The 25,488-nt window shown below is 45.1% G+C and overlaps 1 protein-coding gene across 5 annotated transcripts in view; it reads left to right on the top strand.

Moving 5' to 3' along the window:
* Window positions 1-313: 313 nt before the first annotated feature.
* The window catches only part of FAM120C (family with sequence similarity 120 member C), a 102,938-nt gene continuing 77,763 nt past the window's right edge, over window positions 314-25,488 (top strand). Inside the window, exons 1-3 of one of the 5 annotated variants that reach the window (XM_077478888.1) lie at window positions 314-1,192; window positions 17,642-17,888; window positions 24,139-24,221. In XM_077478888.1, coding sequence (XP_077335014.1) covers window positions 680-1,192; window positions 17,642-17,888; window positions 24,139-24,221 — 843 coding nt within the window. In that variant the 5' untranslated portion in view covers window positions 314-679. The other 4 variants (XM_077478889.1, XM_077478891.1, XM_077478892.1 and 1 more) reach the window with 4 other exon arrangements.

Here is a 25,488-nt window from a genome sequence, read left to right as displayed (position 1 = left end):
CATCTTCGGAATCTGTGTGCTGTGTACTGCACAGTACACCGCGGACACTATCCGATGGGGACACAATGTGATAAGACACCGGATCGTGCCCGCGCAATACAAGCGGTTGGAGTTTTCGACAGGTGGGAGATTATGACAGAAAACCTGTGACGAGTTCTCCCGCGCTCCCGTCAGCCATCATTCCCACAATGCCTCACGCCCGCCTCATTCCACACCGCCGCTGAAGTGGCCCTCTTTCGGGCGTTGGAGGGGGCGGGAGGGACGGAGCGCCCAGTCTATAGTTAATAATAATAATAATAATACTAAGTAGAATGGCGGTGTATGTCCGGCTGGGTGACGGCGCTCGCCTGGCTGTGGGAGGGCGGCTCAGGGCACGCCGGGAGTTGTAGTTCTCGGGCCTTGGCAGGGCCGTGTCCGCGGACGGGGGCTGGGACTCCATTTCCCGGGATGCACCGCGCCTCTCAGGGGCGTAGTAAGCCGAGCCGTGCTGAAGAAGAAGAAGGCGATTAAGATGGCGCTTGGTGGCGCGCAGGGACCGTCCCCCAGCAGCCAGGCTCTGTGAGGGAGGAAGCCGCCCGCCGTGTACCGCCAGCTCCGTCCGCTACCGAGCGCCCCCACCCATTCCGGGAACAGCCCCGGGCTCGGTTCCGCCGCTCCCCTCCCTCCCCCCGGACACACAATGGGGGTGCAGGGATTCCAGGAGTTCCTGGAGAAGCGCTGTCCGGGGGCCGTGGTGCCCGTAGACTTACTGAAGTTGGCCCGCACGGTGGCCCGACAACAACACCGGGCCGGTTATCCCCCTCCGCCCCCCACACAGCCCCCCGCCCCGGGGGCGCCCCCTCCCTGCCGGGTCCTGGTGGACGCCGACTCGGCCCTACAACGTCTGTACGGCGGATACCAGACCGACTGGGTGTGCGGGGGCCAATGGAACGCCATGCTGGGCTACCTGGCGGCCTTGTCCCAGGCCTGTCTATACCAGGGAGGCCTGGAGCTTGTGGCCATCTTCAACGGGACTCTGGCCAAGGAGAGACTCCCCGAGTGGGCGAGAAGGGCGCAGGGCGAGCGCCAGACGGCTCAGCTCATTGTCAGCCACATCGGCAACAAGGGAACCCCGCCCCCGCGGGCCTGGTTCTTACCACCCGCCTGCCTGGCACACTGCATCCGCCTGGCCATGATCCGCTTCAGAGTCAAGGTAACCGGGGACAACTACCTGTCTATACCCCCCCAATCTACTTACCTACACTCCTCCCCCATCTACTACATCCCACCCCCGCGGGCCTGGTTCTTACCACCCGCCTGCCTGGCACACTGCATCTGTCTGTCCACGATCTGCTTCAGAGTCAAGGTAACCGGGACACCTACCTGTTTGTACCCCTCCCGCCACCTACCCACTACACTCCTAAACCCACCTACTGCACCCCGCCCCCACGGACCTGGTTCTTGCCACCCGCCTGCCTGGCACACTGCACCTGCCTGGCCATGATCCGCTTCAGAGTCAAGGTAACTGGGGACACCTACCTGTTCAAACCCCCTCCCATCTACTCACTTGCACCCCTAACCTACATCACCCCGCCCCCGCGGGCCTGGTTCTTACCACCCACCTACCTGGCACACTGCATCCGCCTGGCCATGATCTACTTCAGAGTCAAGGTAACCGGGGACACCTGTCTGTCTGTACCCCCTCCCCCCATCTACTCACCTACACCCCCCCACCTACTACACTCCTCCCCCACCTACTACACCCCACGGGCCTGGCACACTGCATCCGCCTGGCCATGATCCGCTTCAGAGACAAGGTAACCGGGCACGCCTACCTGCCTATACCCCTCCCACCTACTACCTACCCACTACACCCCACCCACCTACTACACCCCGCCCCATCTACTACATCCCACCCCGCGGGCCTGGTTCTTACCACCTGCCTGGCACACTGCATCTGCCTGTCCATGATCTGCTTCAGAGTCAAGGTAACCGGGGACGCCTACCTGTCTATACCACTCCCCCCACCTACTACACCCGCTCCAACTACACCCCACCCTGTGGGCCTGGTTCTTACCGCCTGCCTGGCACACTGCATCCACCTGGCCATGATCCGCTTCAGAGTCAAGGAATCCAGGGACACCTACCTGTCTGTACCCCTCCCGCCACCTACCCACTACACTTCTAAACCCACCTACTACACCCCGCGGACCTGGTTCTTGCCACCCGCCTGGCACACTGCATCCACCTGGCCATGATCCGCTTCAGAGTCAAGGTAACCGGGGACACCTACCTGTCTATACCACCCCAATCTACTCACCTACACTCCACCTACTACACCCTGCCCCCATCTACTACATCCCACCCCCGCGGGCCTGGTTCTTACCGCCTGCCTGGCACACTGCATCTGCCTGTCCATGATCTGCTTCAGAGTCAAGGTAACCGGGTACACCTACCTGTCTATATACCCCCCACCTACATCACCCCACCCCCGCGGGCCTGGTTCTTACCAGCCGCCTGGCCATGATCTGCTTCAGAGTCAAGGTAACCGGGGACACCTACCTGTCTGTACCCCCTCCCCCCCATCTACTCACCTACACCCCCCACCCACCTACTACACTCCTCCCCCACCTACTACACCCCGCGGGCCTGGCACACTGCATTCGCCTGGCCATGATCCGCTTCAGAGTCAAGGTAACCGGGCACGCCTACCTGCCTATACCCCTCCCACCTACTACCTACCCACTACACCCCACCCACCTACTACACCCCGCCCCCATCTACCTACTACACCCCTCCTTAGGGTTGGCCACCTCATCCCTTTACACCCAAACGCATATGAATTACATGGGTTCTGAAGCTAATTTAATGCAGATAAGGCACCAAGTGAGTTTAATTACCACCTTAATCAGCCACATAACCTGTGTAATTTAATACGTGTTCTGGATTAAAGGGATGATGTGGCAACTCTACCACTCCCCTATCTACTACACTCCTCCCCTATCTACTACTTACCTACTACACCCTGCCCCCATCTTCTACCTGCCTACTACACCCCACCCCCGCAGGCCTGGTTCTTACCATCCGCCTTGCCATGATCCAGTTTAGAGTCAAGGTAACTGGGGACACCTACCTATCTACATATAACTCCTCCCCATCTACTACACCAGCCCATTTACTACACCCCACCTTCTACCTGCCTACTACACCCCGCCCTCGCAGGCCTGGTTCTTACCATCCGCCTGGCCATGATCTGCTTCAAAGTCAAGGTAACCGGGGACACCTATCTATACCCCCCCCCCCCCCCCAATCCATCTACCTGCCTACACCCCTCCCCATCTGCTTGGCTATGTTCTGGTTCAGACTCAAAGTAACTGGGCATCTCCTGATCTACCTAAACCTCTCCCTGCTCCAAATTGTGTACCTACCTACACCCCCCCCCCCCCCCCCCCCCCCTCCCCTATTCACTTGGCCATGATTTGTTTCAGAATCAAAGTAACCATGACCATCTACTAACACCCTGGACTGTGTACCTACCTACTTCACCCCTCCCCCATGCACTTGGCCATAATCTGGCTTAGAGTCAAGGTAATTGGGACCACCCCTCCCCCCACCTGCCTGGCCATGTTCTAGTTCAGAGTCAACGTACCAGGGGACACCTACTTACACTCCTCCCCCTGGGACAGTTTACCCACCCCCTCCGCCATCATGATCCAGTTCAGGGTCAAGGTTATAGTGCAGCTATCTACACCCCTCCCTTGGGACAGTGTACCTACCTGCTACACCTCCTCCCTCATACCCTGCTACCTACTGTGTACTTACCTTCCACCCTTCCCTCACACACCTACCTACACTACTTCCCTATCCTTCTGGCCATTTCATAGTCAAGGTAACCGGGGCCATGTACATACCACGTACCTTCATATCACCGTTCCCCCATATCCAACTACCCGCCTCCTCTATCCATCTGGCCATGATCCAGTTGATAGTCAAGGTAACCAGGGATCATGTACATACCTAAACCCCCCCCCCCCCCATCACAGTGTATCAAGGTAGCCCTACCCCCTCCATCTGCCTGACCATGATTTGTTCAGAGTCAAGGTAACCATGGACAGTGCACATACCTACCTCTATACCATACCACCCATACCCAACTACCCACAGGTCTATTCATCAGAACAGTGACCCCCCCCCCCAAATAAGTGTATGTAGGCAGCCTGTGTACCCCATCTCTCTGCTCCCCTGCCAAAAACAAACCTATTCAACAGGACATTGTTCCCATCCCAGAAGACAGTCCTATTTAACAGGGCAGTGTCTCTCACCCTCATCCATTAACCCTTCCCCACCCAGACCTTTGTACTTCCCTGCCCAGAGAAAGGCCTATTCAACAGGATTGTGTTACCCAAACCTTTACCCCTTCCCTTTTCTCCCATCCCCCTACCTAGATATGGGCCCCTAACCTGTACTCCAGTCCCAGCAACAGTTCCTATGTTATGCACAATCGCAGACATGGTTACATTGGCAACCCAAAACTGATTTTAAAGCTTTACATGTCCGTTCCCCAAAAGGTTGTTGTGCCAATTCCCCTTTCTTTTCCTTTTTTAGCTGACGTTGCAATCTAGTTGGGGTGCCTGTTTTGCTGTGCTGTTAATTGGTACTCCAATCATGTACTCCAGTCCCAGCAACAGTTCATGTTTCCTGCATACAGAACCTAGTTACGTTGTTTGGCAGCTCGGTACTGAATTACTCGAATTATTCGCTGATGTCCCTTATTTAAAAGATTGTGCTTTTTTTTTTTTTTGGCATTATTATTCTACAGGATTTATATAGCGCCAACGGTTTACGCAGTGCTTTGCAATATAAAAAGGAGACAATACGGTTATAATACAATAAAATAAGAGGATTAAGAGGGCCCTGCTCAGAGGAGCTTACAATCTAATAGACATTGCAGTCTTGTTAGGCCCCATTCGCACTTCGGTTTAGTAGAAACAAGCGGTGCCGATATTTCTTATTGGCACTCCAAACATAAGCAGAAGTCGTGCGCTTTGCTGCATGACGTAAAATGCAATTGGCAGATGTAAAAAAAAAAAATAAAATGGTACATAAAGTTCTTTTAATACTTTTTTTTTATTTCGGAGCAGAGGAAGGCCCATTCCAATGAATGGTGCAGCTTCAAAAAATAATGTGACCTAGTAGTGTTGCTCAAGTGTGACCTGGGCCTTAAGGTACCTGTTGGTACTTCTGTTTGCTATGTTGGTAATTTGGTATCCCAATGCTGTGCTCCAGTCCTGACAACATTTCATGTTTTGTGTCTACACCAGTGTTTATCAACTCCAGTCTTCAAGGTGCCCCCAACAGGTCATGTTTTCAGGATTTCCATCAGATGAAACGGCTGTGGTAATTACTAAGGCCAGTGAAACTGATCAAATCACCTGTGCAAAATAATGGTAAGCCAGAAAACATGACCTGTTGGGGGCGCCTTGAGGACTGGAGTTGAGAAACACTGGTGTAGACACAAACATCAGCTTGACCATGCCCCTTTTTTAAAGTGGAACTTTAACCATAACTTGATAGAAAAATGTTCTTAAGCAAGGAACATACATTCCACATTATTAATTATTCTACCAAAATCAGTGTCTGTTGTAAATTTACTTTAGCGTCGTTCCTGTTTCTTCTTGCTGGAGGTGGCCATTTTGCTGTAGCCCAGAGCCCCTGAGCAGCCATAAATCTTTAGGACATTGGCCTCAACTAATTTGGCACAGTGCCTAAAAATAAAGAGCAACTGAGCATGTGCAAAACAGGGTAAGACCGTGTATTTCTGATTTTAAACAGTATAGGCACTATATTTTTAATGTTTTACATAGCTATACCTGCAAAAGGGGCCAGCCTGACTTGATCTTTCGGGACTTAATTCTCTGAATAAAGTTCCACTTTAAAAGAGATATATAATCTCTATGAGAGAGATATCTGTATATTATTTATTTGTTAATTAACATTGCAGTCTTGCTAGGGCACATATTGATTAGACATGTGCAAGTCGTTTAGTTCCGAGTTAGTTGTTTTTTGTTTTTTAAATCAAATTTGGACAAATTTGTTCATTTGGAAACAGCCAGATTTGATAAAATTCGCAAATTATATTGGCAACCCATGAGCAGAAGTCGTGTATTTTGCTGCAAGACAAACCGCATGACGTAAAACGTGATTGGCTCATGTAAAAATATCCAAATATTTTGAAATCCCAAAAAAAGAATTAAAACCTGAAATAACTAGCTAAAACTTAACTATTATTAACTATTAAATGATAGGTATTGGAATTTTCTTTCAAATTTGGATGTTAGTGAACGTAATGAACACTAATTTATCTGAAGTTGTGTATTATTCGAAATAACAAATGCTGTATCTCAGGAATATTCAATTAGCGGACCTCCAGCTGTTACAAAACTACAAGTCCCATCATGCCTCTGCCTCTGGGTGTCATGCTTGTGGTTGTCAGAGTCTTGCTATGCCTCATGGGAATTGTAGTTCTGCAACAGCTGGAGGTCCGCTAATTGCATATCCCTGCTGTATCTAAACGAATGTAACCTAACAAATTAATAATAAAGAACAATAAAAACCTATTTATTTCCCTCCGTTCCATTTGTTTAGATGCGGCATTCTTTATTTTCTGATAATTTGTAACTTCTGATAAATTCCTATTTTTTCCGTTCACTAACAGCTAAATTTGAAAGGAAATTCCAATACCTATAGTTTAATAGTTATTCCAAATTTTTGGATTTTTGTTCGTTCCAATTTTTCTTATTTTCGCATTTCCGACATTCCAGATTTTTACATTTCCAAAAATAAAACGAATTAAACTAAAACTAACAAATTCTCTGTGCCTTTACATTGGTTAGACCTCCCCTTGGTACATGTGCGGTTTGCTTTGAAACATAAAGGTATAGAAAAACTGGAGATCTCAGAGTATAATGCTTAAATACAAAAGACTAATTTTTAATCTATGAAAAACAAATCTAAAAGTTAAAGAATCAAGACTGACAACATGCACTTTTATTTTTTTAAACGCCTAATAAAAACTATAGCCTTGGAAGCAAAGAAATTAAAGCTGGACACAAAAAAAGCCATGTAAATATATATTCTTCAGTAGCCTCAGAGCATATAAACCCACTTGTACACCAGTCACCAATCAGTTTGCAAGCCCAGATTGCCCTGTAACCTCATTATGGTGCTGTACATAGACTGAGCTGTGGGAGGGGCCAAGCAGGCTCCACCTGCTACAGGAAACTACAGGAGGGGGCGGAGACAAGACCAGTCACCCTGCACAAGGAGAGAGAGCAGCAGTGAGTGGTCTTTATTACTGGAAGGAAAAGTCTCACACTGGATTACTGCACAGATCTGCAAGAAATAAGCAAAAGAAACTGAGATTCTAGAGGAATAAACATGACAAATGTGTTTAGCCAATATTGTCTTATCCTAAAATTCATCTCTAATGCCTCATTTACATGAGCAGGGGAGGGGCGATAACAGTTCTACCACTCTCCAACCATCAAGCTACACAAGTTGACATGGCCAGTGGCTGGGGTTGCCACCTCCATCCCTTTAAACCTGAATACATTAATTACACACGTTCTGTGGCTGATTAAGGTGTGAATTTAACACGCTTGGTGCCTTATCTGCATTAAATTAGCCTCAGAACCTGTGTAATTCATATGTGTTCGGGGTTTAGAGGGATGAGGTGGCAACCATACCAGTGGCCAAGTTGGTACACGTTGACGCAGCAAGAGTTATAACACCTATTTCATTTGGTAGATGGTATCGCACCCAGGTCTGAATCATTCAGGTGCATGGATCTACCCTGGAAGTGCAAGGAATGATTCTCATTCAAAATCTTCCTTCTATTGCATTTCAGAGAGGGGATAGATACTGCCCCCTGACTAAACAAGCCGTAGATCATAATTGTCCTATATATGTAGCACTTATTTCTTTGATTTCCTTTTATTTTTTTAATGTAGTGTAGTTTTTTTATGCCTTGTTTCTGTAATTTTTTTTGAACATTTTATCATTATTATGATTACCTAATAAATATTTTGTATTTATGTACTGTGCTCAGAGATCTCCCTTATTCTATAATATTTCTACAGTGCAATTTTTTTGGGTTGGTGATCATTTCCTTTTTGTGTTTATTTTTTTTATATATATATAATTTGTATTCTAGATTGTAATCTCTAAGGATCCCTCCTGTATTGATTTGTATTGTAAGTGTACTGTCTTGCCCTCATGTTGTAAAGCGCTGCACAAACTATGGGCACTATATAAATCCTGTATAATAATATATAAGAAAAAACAAAGGAAATCAGCGTCCAGATTCTTTTTTGGTCAAAGCTTCATTGAACAAACTAGCATTGAGTGAATTGGCTACCATGCACAGCTGCATCAGATTTTGCCCTCTCCAGTTTTAATAAATCAACCTCAATATCTAAAGCGCTATACAAATTGTTGGCACCATATAATTACCAGTAAGATATAAAAAAAAAATCATTACATAGTTTCCCAGCTGTCCATAATTCAAAACAATGATAGAGTAAATTGTGTGTGTGTGTGTGTGTATATAAATATATATAATTATACACACACAATTCCTGTAGTTTTTATATATAAAAAAAAACTACAGGCATTGTATGTGTGATATATGTATGTAGTTACACAATTTAATCTATAATTGTAGGACAGCTGGGAAACTGTAATGATTTTTTTTTTTTCTTTTGAATTCTTATGCTGCGTAAACACGACCGGATTTTCCGGTAGAAACGGTCCAGCGGAATCATTTCATTGGATATTCTGATCGCGCGTGGGCTTTGTCTGACTTTTTTTTTTTTCCCCAAAAATTCTGACAGACCTAGAAATAGAACAGGTTTTAAAATCTTACCTTACCTTATCATTACCAACAGAATCAATTCCTATCGGGAAAACCATTCGTCTGTATGATATTCTGACGAACCAAAAACAACGCAAGGACAGCTATTGGCTACTGGCTATTGAACTTCCTTTTTTAGTCCCGTCGTACGTGATCACGTTCAAAACAAACAGACTTTGGTGAGATTGTGTGCAGACAAGTCAGTTTCAGCGGAACTCCGTTGGAAAGACCATTAGAGTTTATTCTGACGGAAAGTCCGGTCATGTGTACTTGGCATTACTGGTATTTATATGGTGCCAACAATTTATGTAGTGCTTTAGATATTGAGGTAAATCTATTAAAACTGGAGAGGGCAAAATCTGATCCAGCTGTGCATGGTAGCCAATCCACTCAATGCCAGTTTGTTCAATGAAGTTTTGACCCAAAAAAATAAATAAATCTGGAAGCTAATTGGTTTCTATGTAGAGCTGCACCAGAATTTACACTCACCAGTTTTAGAAAATAAACCCCTTTGAATATGTATATAAGTACCTAGTCATTTGCTAAAATCATTTATGTTCATGTTTTTCATCATTAATGTACACACAGCACCCCATATTGACAGAAAAACACAGAATTGTTGAAATTTTTGCAGATTTATTAAGAAAAGAAAACTGAAATATCACATGGTCCTAAGTATTCAGACCCTTTGCTATGACACTCATATATTTAACTCAGGTGCTGTCCATTTCTTCTGATCATTTTTGAGATAGTTCTATACTTTCATTTGAGTCCAGCTGTGTTTGATTAAACTGATTGGACTTGATTAGCAAAGCCACACACCTGTCTATATAAGACCTTACAGCTCACAGTGCATGTCAGAGAAAATGAGAATCATGGGGTCAAAGGAACTGCCTGAAGAGCTCAGAGACAGAATTGTGGCAAGGCACAGATCAGGCCAAGGTTACAAAAAACTTTCTGCTGCACTTAAGGTTCTTAAGAGCACAGTGACCTCCATAATCCTTAAGGCCGGGTTCACACTATAGCGATGCGGGAACGCTGCGAATCCGCGGCGTTTACCCGCATCGCACACCTCCCGCCGGCAGTTCACACTGCCCTATGCGGACGGCTGGGAGTGTCAATGTTATGTTAATGACACCCCCAGATCCGTCGGCATATCGCAGTGCGATCTGCCGACTCGCACAGGAATCGGATCGCATGGTGTGAACCCCCATGCGATCCGATTCTGTTGCGGACCCAAAAAAGGGTCCCGTGCGAGTTTGCTGCGGGAGTGCTGCGAATTCAGCCATACTATCTGTATGGCTGAACTCGCATCGCTACGGAGATCGGATGTGATTTGCTGTGCGAATCACATCCGGATCTCCCCCCGCAGCGGTGTGAACCGGGCCTAAATGGAAGACGTTTGGGACGACCTAAACCCTTCCTAGAGCTGGCCGTCCGGCCAAACTGAGCTATCGGGGGAGAAGAGCCTTGGTGAAAGGTAAAGAAGAACCCAAAGATCACTGTGGCTGAGCTCCATAGATGCAGTCAAGAGATGGTAGAAAGTCAACCATCACTGCAGCCCTCCACCAGTCAGGGCTTTATGGCAGAGTGGCCCAACGGAAGCCTCTCCTCAGTGCAAGACACATGAAAGCCCGCATGGAGTTAAAAAAAACAAAAAAAACACCCGAAGGACTCCAAGATGGTAAGAAATAATATTCTCTGGTCTAATGAGACCAAGACAGAACTTTTTGGCCTTAATTCTAAGCTGTATATGTGGAGAAAACCAGTCACTGCTCATCACCTGTCCAATACAGTCCGAACAGTGAAGTATGGTGGTGGTAGCATCATGCTGTGAGGGTGTTTTTTTAGCTGCGGGGACAGGGCGACTGGTTGCAATCGAGGGAAATATGAATGCGGCCAAGTACAGGGATATCCTGGATGAAAACTTTCTCCAGAGTGCTCAGGACCTCAGACTGGGCCTGAAGGTTAACCTTCCAACAAGACAATGACCCTAAGCACACAGCTAGAATATGAAGGTGTGGCTCCACAACAACTCCGTGACTGTTCTTCAATGGCCCAGCCAGGGCCCTGACTTAAACCCAATTGAGCATCTCTGGAGAGACCTAAAAATGGCTGTCCACCAACGTTTACCATCCAACCTGACAGAACCGTGGAGGATCTGCAAGGAGGAATGGCAGAGGATCCCCAAATCCAGGTGTGAAAAACTTGCATCTTTCCCTAAAAGATTTATGGCTGTATTTGATCAAAAGGGTGCTTCTACTAAATACAAAGGGTCGGAATACTTAGGACCCATGTGATATTTCACTTTTTCTTTTTTAATAAATCTGCAAAAAATTTCAACAATTCTGTGTTTTTCTGTCAATATGGGGTGCTGTGTCTACATTAATGAGGAAAAAATTAACTTAAATTATGTTAGCAAATGGCAGCAATATAACAAAGAGTGAAAAATTGAAGGGGGTCTGAATACTTTCCGTCCCCACTGTATATACACATACTAGGCCCAATTGACCTACCAGCATGTCTTTGGAGTGTGGGAGGAAATGCGCACAAGCCCAGGGAGAACGTGCACACACTCTATGTATATGTGTCGTGGTTTGTGTTCAGACTAATGACCTCTGTGCAGCAAGCCAGAAGTGCTAACCACTCTGCTGAAAAGAAAAAAAACCAGCATGATGTAACCCCTACTTAAAGCGGAAGTAAATCCATAGATTTTACAGTTTCAAAAAGCGGTTACGTTTCCATGCCAAGAATATAGCTCCCATTGGTTGTGCTTTCAACAAAACTGTCAAAGCATCCAATGGCTGATGTCCTAGCTGATCACATGTGCAGCTTCATGGCCGTTAAGGAGTAAAGAGGCTAAGCTGGCAGTGGCACCTTCCTTGGCTGAAAATGATAGGAGGGTTTACTTCCACTTTATAGTGTAACAAATAAAGGCCAAACTTTTTTTGCTTATTTATTGGTGTGGTGTTCCCTTTAAAATCCATACCAAACCTGAGGGGTCTGCACATGCTTCGTTGCTCTCCATCGAAAATCAGAGCCACTAGAGGCCTATCAGCTGCCAGTCTACATATTTACTGCTGCTCCTGTTTCTGCCTTCAACAAGCAGAAACAGGAGCAATGCTGCAGGCAATTTACAACACAGCCATTTTGATGGCATGTATATATGAATGTGTAATCCTTGCTAAAGAACATCATTTTTTTTATTAAGTTGTTATGGGTAAAGTCTTGTTTATATTGACTATCAGCTTTGTAGTGCAAAGGCCTTCCTGATTTTGATATAAAGGAGATTGTACAATGTGTGGCCAATTTATAGGCAATACCCGTCTGTTCCTGGGCTGGCTGGTTGATATCGTCTAGCCCAGATGCTGTTTGATTTTATATATTGTTTTGAGGGACTGCTTATAATGTGTCTGTATTCTTTGCTTCTTTGATGTTTTCTTTGTATGTACTCTACACTACGGACATGCAGTTAGCAGACCTCCAGCTATTGCAGAACTAGAAGTCTCATGAGGCATAGCAAGACTCTGACAGCCACAAGCATAACACGCAGAGGCAGAGGTAACAGCTGGAGGTCCACTAATTGCATGTTCCTGCTCTACACTTTGGTTTGGGACCCCCTAAAATGTGTGTTGGTCATGGTTAGAATATAGGGGCTTAAATGTCCAATGAATGTGTTGGATTTGTTTTGGGGAGGCTGCTCCTGAACAACAAGGCACCAAAAGCATAAGAGAGGGGCTCTGAAAGGCCCAAGTAGATGGGAAAACACTAGGACCTCATGCACACTGGCACATTTCTGTACCCTGGAGAGACAGATGCCTATAGTAATGAATCGCTGTACGCAGGTAAAATTACAAGCATAAATCTCAGAACGTGCAAAGGGCAGCAGTAGCCGCCTGCATCCTAGCAACCAACAGTGCAGGGTGACAATGACAATTCACAGGAATCTGTGAGTGAAAGTACTACAAGTCCTGTCTTTCACCGCGGCAGATGGACTATTTGTAATATCAATGAACTGCGAGCGTGCATGTAATTCACACTGCCTACAGCACAGCTCAGGAATTTTCTGCCCACACAGAGGTATAGACAGAGACCTCTATAAAGTGTGTGCTGGAGCCTGACATTGCACCCGTGATACTAAAATTCCCAGGTGCAAGGCTTTCGCAGGCCCCAGTCCAAAAAAATAAAAACAAATGCCCTATTTAAATTTCAGATGACCATTGACCCAGTCGTGTTCAGTCTTTACTGAGAATGAACCCTGTGATCCCTGGTCAGTGTATAACCGCTTCTTTTATCAGTGTGTGGTTTTGGGCTGTGAGCCAGAGCTTTCCAGCTCAGTCTCCAAGGGCCAAAGGCCTGCTAAGGATTTAGGCTGTTAAGCTAATTGCAAGATGCAATGCATTGGTCAGTAGAGCTCCTTAGCGTGCTTTCACACAGGCATGCAGTTTTTTAGTTCAGTTCAGTCACAAAGCAAAAACATATAGGGATGTCAATTTCTTCATCCGTTTTCATGTCCTCTGACTTCCATTTTTTACAACAACAAAAAAAAAGAACTGAACTTCAAACACTGTAGCTGGTTGCTAAGGAGGGGGCCAGGAAGCCAGCCGCCATGTCCTTAACAACCGTTGAGTCCATACCAGGCCACATGCCCTCAACATGGGGGGTGGGTGCTTTGGTGCAAGGGGGCTCTGCACCCACCACCCCAAAGCACCTTGTCCCCATGTTGATGGGGACAAGAGCCTCTTCTTGATAACCATGGGCTGTAGTTGTTGTTGTCGTCTGCTGGGGGGGGGGGCTTATTGGAATCTGGAAGCCCCCTTTAACAAGGGGACCCCCAGATCCTCCTCCCTCCCCTATGTGAATGGGTTTTGGGCACATCGTAGCGCTACCCATTCACCCCAGAAAGCAGTGAAAAGTAAAGAAAAACAAGCCAGTTTTTGACAAATCCTTTATTAAAAAAGAAGCCCCAAGCTGTCTTCTTCTGGTGCAGTCTTCTTGTGCCGTCTTGTCCCCCAGCTGTCCTCTTCCTCACCGCCAGTTACCCGCTAAAAACAAAAAAAGGCTGCTCTTCTCCTAAGGCTGTCCTCCGTTGTGTTGTCCTCTGCTGTCTGGCACTACTTATATAGCCAAAGGGGCGTGATCATCTGATGACGTCTCCCAGAGAGCTTGCCCCTTGTGATGTCATATGTTGTAGCATTGAAATTAGCATTGTTGTAGCATTGAAATTAGCATTGTTGTAGCATTGAAAGCACATTGAATTCACACCACAGGGAGTGTCAATATTAAAGGAGAACTCCGGGGCAAAAAAAATTATTTTACTATGCAGTGGGGCTGTGCTCATACTGCATGGGATAACTGCTAATTATCGTCTAGGGGATTGCAGAAATGAGAGATACTTACCCACCGACTGCAAGATCGGTCCCCGCCACTCCTGCCCCCCTCACACACTAGCGTTCTTGTGAATGGACTGTTCTGATGTCATCATGCCCATAGACCCATCCGCTGAACGGGGGGGGGGGGGGACAAAATGAGAAGTTAACCCATGCAGTGTGAGCAGAGCCCCAGTGCATGGTAGAATAATTTTTTTTCCATTAAGTTATTTAACTACTTCCCAACCACCCGCCGCAATTGTAGTTTGGCAAGGTGGCTGGATAGCACTAATCGCCATCATTGTACGTCAGTTTGTGCAATTGATCTAGTGGGTGCGCGTGCGACCCTTGATCGCTGTACACAGAGGCAGAACTGGGATCTTCCTTTGTAAACAAGGAGGATCCCTGTTCTGACAGGATATGTCAGAGATCTTCTGTTCCTAGTGATTGGGTACAGTGATCTATGTCATATCCCAGTGAGCCAATCCCCCTACAGTTAGAACATACCTAGGGAACACACTTAACCCCTTGATCTCCCCCTCGTGTTTACCCCTTCCCTGCCAGTGTGATTTTTACATTGATCACTGCATTTTTATAGCACTGATCACTGTAATAATGTCACTGGTCCCCAAAAAGTGTAATTTGCCAGATTTGTCCGCTGGAATATCGCAGTCCTGCTAAAAATCGCAGATCGCCACCATTACCAGTAAAAAACAATAAAAACATAAACAAAAGTCCCTGAATCTCTCCCATAGTTTGTAGACACAATACATTTTGCGCTAAAACAATCAATATATACGTCTATTGCGATTATTTTTGGTAAAAAATATAAAACAATATATATCGGCCTAAACTGATGAATGAATATATATATATATATATATATATATATATATATATATATAATATTATTATAGTGGAAAGTAAAAAATAAAGATATTTTTATTCAAAATTGACAGTCATTTTTTTGTTTATAGCACAAAAAATAAAACCCACAGAGGTGATCAAATACCACCAAAAGAAAGCTCTACTTGTGGGAAAAAAAGGATATCCATTTTGTTGGGGTACAACGTCGCACGACTGCACAATTGTCAGTTAAAGTGACGCAGTGCCGAATCGCAAAAAATGATCGTTAAGGAGGAAAATCTTCCGGTCCTTAAGCGGTTAAGTTAGTGACACCCCAAAACGGTTCATAAATTGCAGTGCAATGACAGAATTGGATCTCATAGCTGTGAACACCCCTGTGATCTGGTTCTAGTGCAGAAAGAAATAAGGTCCTTTTTTTTGTGCAGTTTGAGCCATACGAATGAATGGCTCAAATCGCCCCCGCACAGACATCGCATATGATTTGCACAGGAATGCAATGCGATTCCTATCCGACACGCATGTGGTGTGAACCCAGCCTCAGTGTTCTCTTCCAGATAGGGAACTGTGTGTGTTGAATACATTTCCACGGGTGTTTCCTTCAGTCTGTAAAAATAAAAGTTCACTAAGATACAAAAATAACCATAACAGACCTGGCAACCTTTTCCCATATCCTGTACACAACACACATTGGCCAAGTGACAGTGCAGCTTGTGCTGCTGCTTGTTATCTGATGGTGATGACAAGTGCTAGGACACACACACTTTAATTTGCAACCAGCTTGTCCTCCAGATTTAGCTGTGCTTTCCAATTTATAAAAAGAGGATGTCAATACCAGAAAGTCTTGCTGACTGTGCAACTTTTTTTTTTTTTTTTTTTTTTTTTTTTTTTTTAAGGTTTATAAATCATTGCAATTGCAGTGATAAATCCCCCCCAAAAAAGTAAAGTCTTAAAGAGGAAGTAAACCCTGATGGGTTTTACTTCATCTTTTGCTCCCTGCAAATTAAAAGCATAATGGGCTAGTATGCATTGAAAGTTGTGTCAAATGGCTTAAAATGTTACTAAACCCACAACAGTAAAATCACTCTGTATATGCAGTAAATAATGCTTGTTATAATCACTGTGGAACCTAAGGGGTTAATCCTCTGCATTGTGTTAAAAGGCTGTTTGACCCTGTCTTCACTGATCCTCCCCTTCTTCCACTGTCCCCTAAAAATTTCCTGAAGCTCTATGGAGTCAGGCTGCACATGCTCAGTTTGGTGTGTATTGCTAGAGAGGTTATTTTGGGAGAATACATGTGATCAACACAGGGCCAGTTGACACTGTCCAGACAAGAGGGTGAGAGGTCTCATAGTCTGGTAGGCTAGTCAGAGAATTCCTCCTACAAGCTTTAACCAGACACTGATAGAAGCCACAAGACTGCTATATACTGCTGATGAGAAAAGGTATTTAGCAGTTTATATTTACTTAGACCCCTTTCACATGGGGGCACTTTGCAGGCGCTACAGCGCTAAAAATATCGCCTGCAAAGCGCCCTGGAACAGCCGCTGCTGTGTCTCCAGTGTGAAAGCCCCGAGGGCTTTCACACATTGGAGCGGTGCACTGGCAGGACGGTAAAAAAAAAATCCTGCTAGCTGCATCTTTTGAAGCGGTTTATACACCGCTCCTGCCCATTGAAATCAGTGGGGCAGCACGGCTATACCGCTGGCAAAGCGCCGCCGCAGCAGCGCTTTGCAGTGGGTTTAACCCTTTCTTGGCCACTAGCAGAGGGGTAAAACCGCCTCACTAGCGTCCGAATGCCACCGCCAAAACTATGGTAAAGCGGCGCTAAAAGTAGCGCAATTTTTCCGCCGACATCGCTCCCGCCCCAGTGTGAAAGGGGCCTTAAATATTGCCTTTGCATATTCTGTGTACTCTGGAGAGACCAGATATAGTGAATGAGATCTTTTGTTGATGTGCAAAAGCATGAATGATTTCAGGCACTGGCAGCCTTCATTTTTTTTTTTAGATGCTTCTGAGATCCTTCAGAATTCGTTGCCAGGTACATTTGACCTCCTAAGGTTTGAGTTTCTTTTTTCTGCCCCTTTACTTGCATGGAAAGAGCAGCAATTCTTAAAGAGGAGTTCCCCTAAAAAAAAATTAAAAGTCAGCAGCTACAAATACTGCAGCTGCTAACTTTTAATAATCGGACACTTACCTGTTCCAGGGTCCAGTGATGCGGGGGAACGAAGCCCCGCTAGTTTTTTTATGAATTTTAAAGAATTTTTTTTATGTGCAACACCACTTTAAGTCAACAAAAGCCTGTTGAAAAAGACCCTTCTACTATATCATCAATCGATGACTTATTACTCTTAATAAAAACATTTCTGGTGCTATGTAAAAATCTTCCTCTTTTTTAAATGCTCGGTTTTGTATTCCTTTAGGAGCGTTACAACAATTAGCTCAGGGTGTTTTGTGATTAGTTTTTTAAACCTTGTGACATTTCCTGATTTTTTTTTTTTTTTTTTTTTTTTTTCAGGTGTTTCAGAGCTTGGAGGATCATCACCTGGAAGTGGTTTCTTTTTTTCGGGAGAATGGATTTCATGGCCTCATTGCCCACGACTCTGAATATGCTTTGTGTAACATCCCATCTTACTACAGCTCTCATACTCTCAAGCTCAGCTGGAATGGAAAGAATCTGACCACCAACCAATTTCTGATGCAGGAAGTTGCCAAGCAGCTTGGTCTGAAAATGAGCAATTTCCCCATCTTTGCTGCTCTCTTGGGTAAGGGGACAGCCAGCGAGTGATAACGCACTAGAATGAAAAACCTTTATTCCAGTAATTTTTTTTATAGCAATATTAATTATGGCACTAGCATCAGTAATGGGTTCTGTTATGATATGAGCCTCCTGTAATCCTCTGCACAGCAGTGGTCACACTGGAAGAGCAATGTGTGGTGATCTGAGATGACAGTCAGGTTCTGTTTACAAAAGGAGAGGTGACCTCATAGGTGTGCTGTTTATCCCTTGGACAGGTTGTTGAGAAAATTGTGATGCTTAAAAAGGAAGTAAGCCATGATGGGGTTTACATCCTCTTTATTGCCCTGCATTGCATACTAGCCCATTATGTGGCACTTACCTGCAAACGAATCCCCGCGATGTCCCCGCTGGTGGAAGCATCCATCTTCACCCCTCTTCCTTCTGGGACTGCGGACTCTGGCTCTGTGACCGGCCGCGTGACGTCTCTCCCGCCCAGCCAAGGCACATGCTGGGGAAGAATTGTCACAGAGGGCCGTTTCTGTACTGCTCATGTTCTGGTGACCTCATCAGAGCAGTACATGGTGTATATTTACTAAACGGCACACATTTAGGAGATATTTTCAGTACATATAGGTAAGTCTTATTATAGGCTTGTCTATAAGTAAAAATGTCTCAGTGGGCTTTACAACCACTTTAAAGCATATCCAAATCTAAGAATAACAATTTTGTAGTATGCATTTTATCTTATAGTTTCCTTTTTTTATACCTTCTATTTTAATCTGGTGAGCCTGCCAGTTACACACTTCCTGTCCTAGGGTGACAAGTTAAATAGACTCTGCCTCACCCAAGATGGCCACCAGAGTCATAACTGTATTTGTGCAGCATTGTCACTTTAGGATAAGACCACAGCTCAGATATGCGTCAGTTTTTAGCTAGTGTCATTAGGTGATGAATGTGCATGATGTATTCTGCACACCCCTGGTAGGGATGGGAAAGGCTTCATGTGGTTCAGTCATCTACAGCTCTGGGGCCAAGAAGGAGCAGTACCTGGACCCCACAGGCAAAAGCGGGTACAGTCTGTAAGATTGATGTTCGCCACTGGATCCTGTGGGCAGTAATCTTTGGGTTATCCTGTGACCTCACTGGCAGGGTACTGTACAGGGCAATGATCCATTTAGAAGGAGTTGAGTCCCTGACAGACCTGTAGGGAGCGCTGGCTGTGAGGGTTGAAAATGTAGTTGGAGGATGAGATGTCATAGGAACATTCTATACTCAGGAGGAGGAGGAAGCTGTTGAGGATCAGAAATCCTCTCCATATGAGTCTTTCCAGAAGGGCTCTCAAGGTCTGGGGGCAGTCTCGGATGCAGATGACCACAGTAAGCTTCAACAAATGCTATTGGTGCCTCTTATTTAGTGGCAATTATAATTAGAGGAGTTTTTCTCTGCCCCGTTGCTTTTTTCCCACCATTTCTTCCCATAGACATGATGTCATATAGATTGGGTCACTGTGATCTGATGTCTAAAAAGCAGCGTAACCCATTTCTGGCGATGTCAGGAGAAACCAGGAGGATTGGCTCCCGATCACTTGATTAGCCTGTGATTGGCTACCGCAGTGATATTTAGCTATAGAAACCTCTCCTGTACTCTCTCCAAAATACATTGGTGTTGATTTACTAAAAGTGGAGAGTGCAAAATCTGGTGCAGCTGTGCATAGCAACCAATCAGCTTCCAGGTTTTATTGTCAAAGCTTCATTGAACAAGCTGCAGCTATAATCTCTTTGGTTGCCAGAGCTGCACCGGATTTCACACTCTCCCATTTTAGTAAATCAACCCCTTTTATATATATTTTTTTTTAGAGAATAATGTAAACAAAAAAGGTCTGTGTTAAAAAAAAAAAAAAAAAAAAAAAAAAAAAAAAATGAAATGGTTGGATCAGCACCTTATCTAAACTAGTGTCTGATATACAGTATATATATTCACATATCAGCCTTAACATCATGACCACCCACCTAATATTTAGTAGTTCCCCTTTTGCCGCCAAACCAACCCCAATCCATCAAGGCATAGACTCCACTAGACAAAGCATCACACTGCCTCTGCAGGCTTGCCTTCTTGCCCTAATGCATCCTGATGCTATTTCTTCCCTGGGTAAGTGACACTCACACACCCGGCCATCCACATGATATAAAAGAATAAACCGTGATTCATCAGACCATGCTACCTGTTTTCATTGTGTCGCGGCCCAGTTCTGATGCTCACGTGCCCATAGCAGGAGCTTTTGGCCGTGGACACGGGTCATCATGGGAAACCTGACCGATCTGTGGCTACACAGCCCCATATACAACACACTGCAATGCTCTTTGTGTTCTGACACCTTTCTATCAGAACCAGCATTATCTTTTTCATCAGTTTGAGCTCCAGGAGCTCTTTAATGGATCGGAATACACAGGCCAGCCTTGGCTCCCCACGTGCATCAATGAGCCTTTCCTTCTCATGACCCTGACACCGGTTGTCCTTCATTGGATCTATTTTTGTTTGGTCCTGACTACTGCAGTCTGGGAACATCCCACAAGAGCTGCAGTTTTGGAGTTGCTCTGACCCAGTCGTCTCACCATTACAATTTGTCCCTTGTCATAGTCACTCAAATCCGTGCGCTTGCTACTGAAGTCAAGAAATACAACTTTGTCACAATCCTTTCCCCAGCTTGCTGATTGGACACAGTGAGCGAGCATTACTACAACGATGAAATCATGATTCTGCTTTATTCCTCCTGTATGCTTGTTCAAACTTTCAACTGACAGCGCTGTGCAAAGCAGTAGAGCCTTGACTATCTCAGAGTGCTGACCCTGCCCCTTTCTTCGTCTGTGTTTGTACGTAGGATTTCTGGAAACTGATAGAAGGATACATTCATATATTAAAAGGAGTTGTAAAGGCAGAAGTTTTTTTTTTTTTTTTTTTTTTTATCTTAATGCATTCTATGCATTAAGATAAAAAAACTTCTGTGTGCTGCAGCCACCCCAGCACCCCCCCTTATTACCTACCTGAGCCCCTTCTCTCTCCAGTGATGTACACTATCCCCTCAGCCATCCAGGACACTCCTCCTGATTGATTGAGACAGAACAGCGGCACCATTGGCTCCCGCAGCTGTCAATCAAAGACAGTCAGACAATCAGGGGAGAGAAGGGTCAGGGGTCTGTGTCTGAATAGATACATGGAGGTCTGACTGAGCTGGGGTGCCCCCTGTAGCAAGATGCTGGCTGAGGGGCACTGAAAGGAGGGAGGAGTAAGGAGCAGCAAAGAGGGACCCAAGAAGAGGAGGATCAGGGCTGCTCTGTGCAAAACCAACTGCACAGAGGAGGTAAGTATAACACGTTTGTTATTTAAAAAAAGAAACAAGCCTTTACAATCACTTTAACCACTTCGCATCCAGGCCAATTCTGACATTTCTCTCCAACATGTAAAATTCATATTTTTTTTTTTTTGCTAGAAAATTACATAGAACCCCCAAACATTATATAGAATGGCGCCAAACTTTGGTATTTAAAAATCCTCATAGGCGACGCTTTACATTTTTTTACTGGTTACATGTTTTGCGTTACAGAAGAGGTCTAGGGCTAGAATTATTGCTCTCGCTCTAACGTTTGCGGCAATACCTCACATGTGTGGTTTGCACACCGTTTTCATATGTGGGCCGGACTTACGTATGTGTTTGCTTCTGCGTACGAGCTCACGGGGACAAGGGCACTTTTTTTTTATTGTTAATTTTACTTTTATTTTTTTAGTTTGACACTTATAAAAAAATGTGATTACTTTTATTCCTATTGCAAGGAATGTAAACATCCCTTGTAATAGGAATATGGCACGATCGAACCTATTTACAGTGAGATATGGGGTCTGGGGTCAATAAGACCCCATATCGCACCTCTAGGCTGGGAAGCCTAAAATAAAAAAAATAAAAAAAACGATCACGGCTTCCCAGCCAAGGTGGCGCTGTTATTTTGAATGCAGAGGCCGGGCGTGACATCATAACATCGTGCCTGGCTTCCGAACGATTATAGAGACTCCAGGGACCATCTGGTCTGCCAGAAATCTCTATGGTATTATGCGGGGGCTGGTGGCTCCTGTGACCGACTCACCGATGGAATCGGCGAGTCGGTAGAAGCACGGGAGGGGGGAGACATCCCCTCCCGCCGTCCGTAAGAATGATCAAGCGGCGGAACAGCCGCTATGATTGTTCTTATGGTGCAGGGAATCGCCGGCTGAAAATGCCCATATCTGAATGATGTCTGTGGCCTTAGGCATCATTCAGATATAACCACCGAAAGTTGAGGCCGTCTCTGGACGTCCACCCGGCGCGAAGTGGTTAAAGCAGTATACAATCCATATATGACAATAGGCTTTGTTTCTGTCTTCTAAGTTTCAAGATGTACACGCCCCCATTCCAAAGCACAGCCCAGTCTCTGGCTGGCCAGGAGACCTATATTTATCATATTTATCTTTGCTATGGTTTGAATCTCAACCGGTCCAGCAGGAACCTGCCGAGATTCGAACCATTAAAGGGGTTGTAAACAGTGTCCGGCCCTGGAACTTGACCCACAGTGATGCGCAGTCTCTCTGCCTGTGGTTCTCGGCTCTTGATCGGATAGATTGATAGCAGCGCAGCCATTGACTCCTGCTGCTGTCAATTAAATCCAATGACCCAGGGGGCGGGGCTGAGTCCTTCATTTGGCCTCTATGGACGTTGAATGCTGGACTTGGGAGCGCACCCGCAAGGTAACCCCTCCCGGGAGAGTGCTTGTCCTAGTTCTCCTAGGGCAGTGATGGCGAACCTTGGCACTCCAGATGTTTTGGAACTACATTTCCCATGATGCTCAGGCACTCTACAGTGTAGTGGAGCATCATGGGAAATGTAGTTCCAAAACATCTGGGGTGCCAAGGCTCGCCATCACTGTCCTAGGGGGTTATCTGATGTGAGGAGGAGCCGCTGAGGGACCCCAGAAGAAGATGTTCGGGGCCACTCTGTGCAAAACGCGCTGCACAGTGGAGGCAAGTTTGATATGTTTGTTAATTTTATTTTTATTTTTTTTCAAAAACGAACCCTTACAATCACTTTAATGGGCAGGCTGAATGTACCAAGTTTATCAATTGATCAACTGGGGTACAATCAGCCGTGTCAGAATCGCTTCAAATTATCGCAAGCGGCTGCTATATCGCAAGCAAAAATCACTGTCTTATCCTGGTGGGGATGGCTTCCCCTGCCCGCTTTTGTGTCTCCGCTGATGGGGGAATCATGCAAATTTCTTTCCTGCAACTCATGGCTGGAAGAAAGACGTTTGCACCGCCTGTTGCCCGCCTAACACTTAGCCCTTGTACACACAGTCGGACATTCCAACGGAAAATGTCCGATCGGACCGTGTTGTCGGATAATCCGACCATGTGTGGGCTCCATCGGACTGTTTCCGTCTGAATATCCGACCGACAAAGTTTTAGAGCTGGGCTATAAAATTTCCCGACAACATGATCCAATCGGACTTTGTCTGATCGTTTGTAGAGAATTCCGATCGGGCAAAGTGCCACGCATGCTCAGATCAAATTCCTAGACCAAAGCTATTGGCTACTAGCCTGAACGTAGTCCCGTCGTAACGAAATAACGTCATTGCGTTACGAACGATCGGATTTTCCGACAACTTTGTCCGACTATGTGTACGCAACACCACTTTCGGACAAAATCCGACAGATTTTTGTTGTCTGAATGTCCGACCGTGTGTACAAGGGCTTACAGGTGTCTTGTCCTTCCTCCAGACTGTGACAGGGGTAGAAAGAAGCAGACCAATGAGCTCACCTCTCTTTCTTGTTAGTATTTTTTTCCTTGGGGATTTATTTGTCTTTATTTTATCTGCCTGGAGTTTAGCTTTGCAATAGTTCCATGTAAATATACATCTAAGGTTTTTAGTGAGTACTTAACTGGAATACATTCAATTCTTTATAGCTGTTTTATATCTGAATTGTGTTCAGCCAATCCATAGATTCCCACATTTCACAGTGTAATTAAGTAACAGCCCTGTATAGTTGTCAGTTGTCTCTCTTCCCCTGTTTTCTGTCTGGATGTGGCAGGTGACACAGAGAGAGGTAGCCGAGTGTCCCCTCACTGACCTGAGAGGTGCGTCAGTTTTTCTACTGTATATTGGTCACTAATGAATGTAGGTGTTTGCACTGTAACCAAAAAAAAAAAATCTATTTAATATATTTAAATTTGTAATATAATCTTGCTTTAGGTAATCATATTCTTCCTGACGAAGATTTAGCTGCGTTTCATTGGAGTTTGCTGGGACCAGATCATCCTCTTGCATCGTTGAAGGTGATAATCTTTAAATCAATTACATAAGTTCTCGTCATCTTCTGATGAGTTTGATTTTAAAACAAATCAGGAAACAAGTAAAATCATTTTGTGAGCTGGTGATGCAATCCAAAAAAAAAAAACTTTGCAGAAAGTTGGCTTCATTCAAACTCTTTATCTCATTTTCCTCTGCTTGTTTCAGTCATTCAGAACAGGGCTTTGAGGGTAAGATTGTGCAGCTACTTGATATTCTTTGCTGGGTAAACGGCTTTCATCTGGGAAACTAGCAGGGAAACAAAAGGTGTCTGAATGGCCTGGAGTTCACATAATTAACATAAAATAATCCTGCAACCTGCATACTTTTAGTGGACTTGCATATTACCCCACCACTTGTATTTAGTTGGCCACTAAGGGGGTGTATTTCAAAATCCATAACCTGAAAAGTCTCATACTGGCCTGGTGTTATATACGTTATACTGAGATAAGAAAGAACCTAAGACTAAATGTTATCTATCCTATCACGGGCATTCGCAGAACTTTTTTCAAGGGCGGGGGGCAATATTTTAAGGTCACCCATTCAATATAAAACAATGTACATTCTCTAAGCTAAATTTATATGGGCATGGTATGCCAGGCCTGAGTCATTTCCAATACAAAGTGACGCTGAATTATCTCTTATATAACACACACATCTTTCCGGTGGAAAGATATGTGTTATATAAGAGATAATTCAGCTTTACTTTTTATTGGAAGTTTCTCAGGCCAGGCGTACGCCCAGTCCATGTCCATATACATATAGCTTAGAGCAGGGATGGCCAACCTTTTGAAGAGCAAGGGCCACTTAAGTGACTTGGTAACCAGTCGTGGGCCACAATGAGGGGAGTTGGCTGATGACAGTTCCATGTACACTCTGCATATGCAGAGCGGACACAGCCCACTCTACTCTATGGGCCCTCCGATCCGTCCAGATGGAAGGGGACAGATCCCTTTCTGGTTTTTTTTCTTTTAGCGGATCGGATTGAAGGTATGCAAGTGTAAACAGACACAAGTCTGTTTACATTTTCCGCTCCATAGAGGTGAATGGAGGGGATTGGGTCGGGCCAATCATGTGAAAGGGGCCTAAGGCTGCTTTCACACTGATGTGCTGTGGTCTACCCAGAGCAGTGCACCTCTGGCTTTTCTTGGGGTTAGCTGCACTTTGCCGTAGAATTCTATTATATCCTGCAGGTGTTGTGCACTTTCTGAAAGCGCACCAAACCCGTAGGTAATGACAGAGGTCTATGGCTCA

Source organism: Lithobates pipiens, unplaced genomic scaffold, assembly GCF_037356315.1.
Source record: "Lithobates pipiens isolate NorthernLeopardFrog02 unplaced genomic scaffold, aLitPip1_a1.2 Scaffold_1, whole genome shotgun sequence".
NCBI classification, from domain to species: domain Eukaryota; kingdom Metazoa; phylum Chordata; class Amphibia; order Anura; family Ranidae; genus Lithobates; species Lithobates pipiens.
Note: the sequence above shows the minus strand (reverse complement) of the source record. Positions and strands in the feature narration are given on the sequence as shown.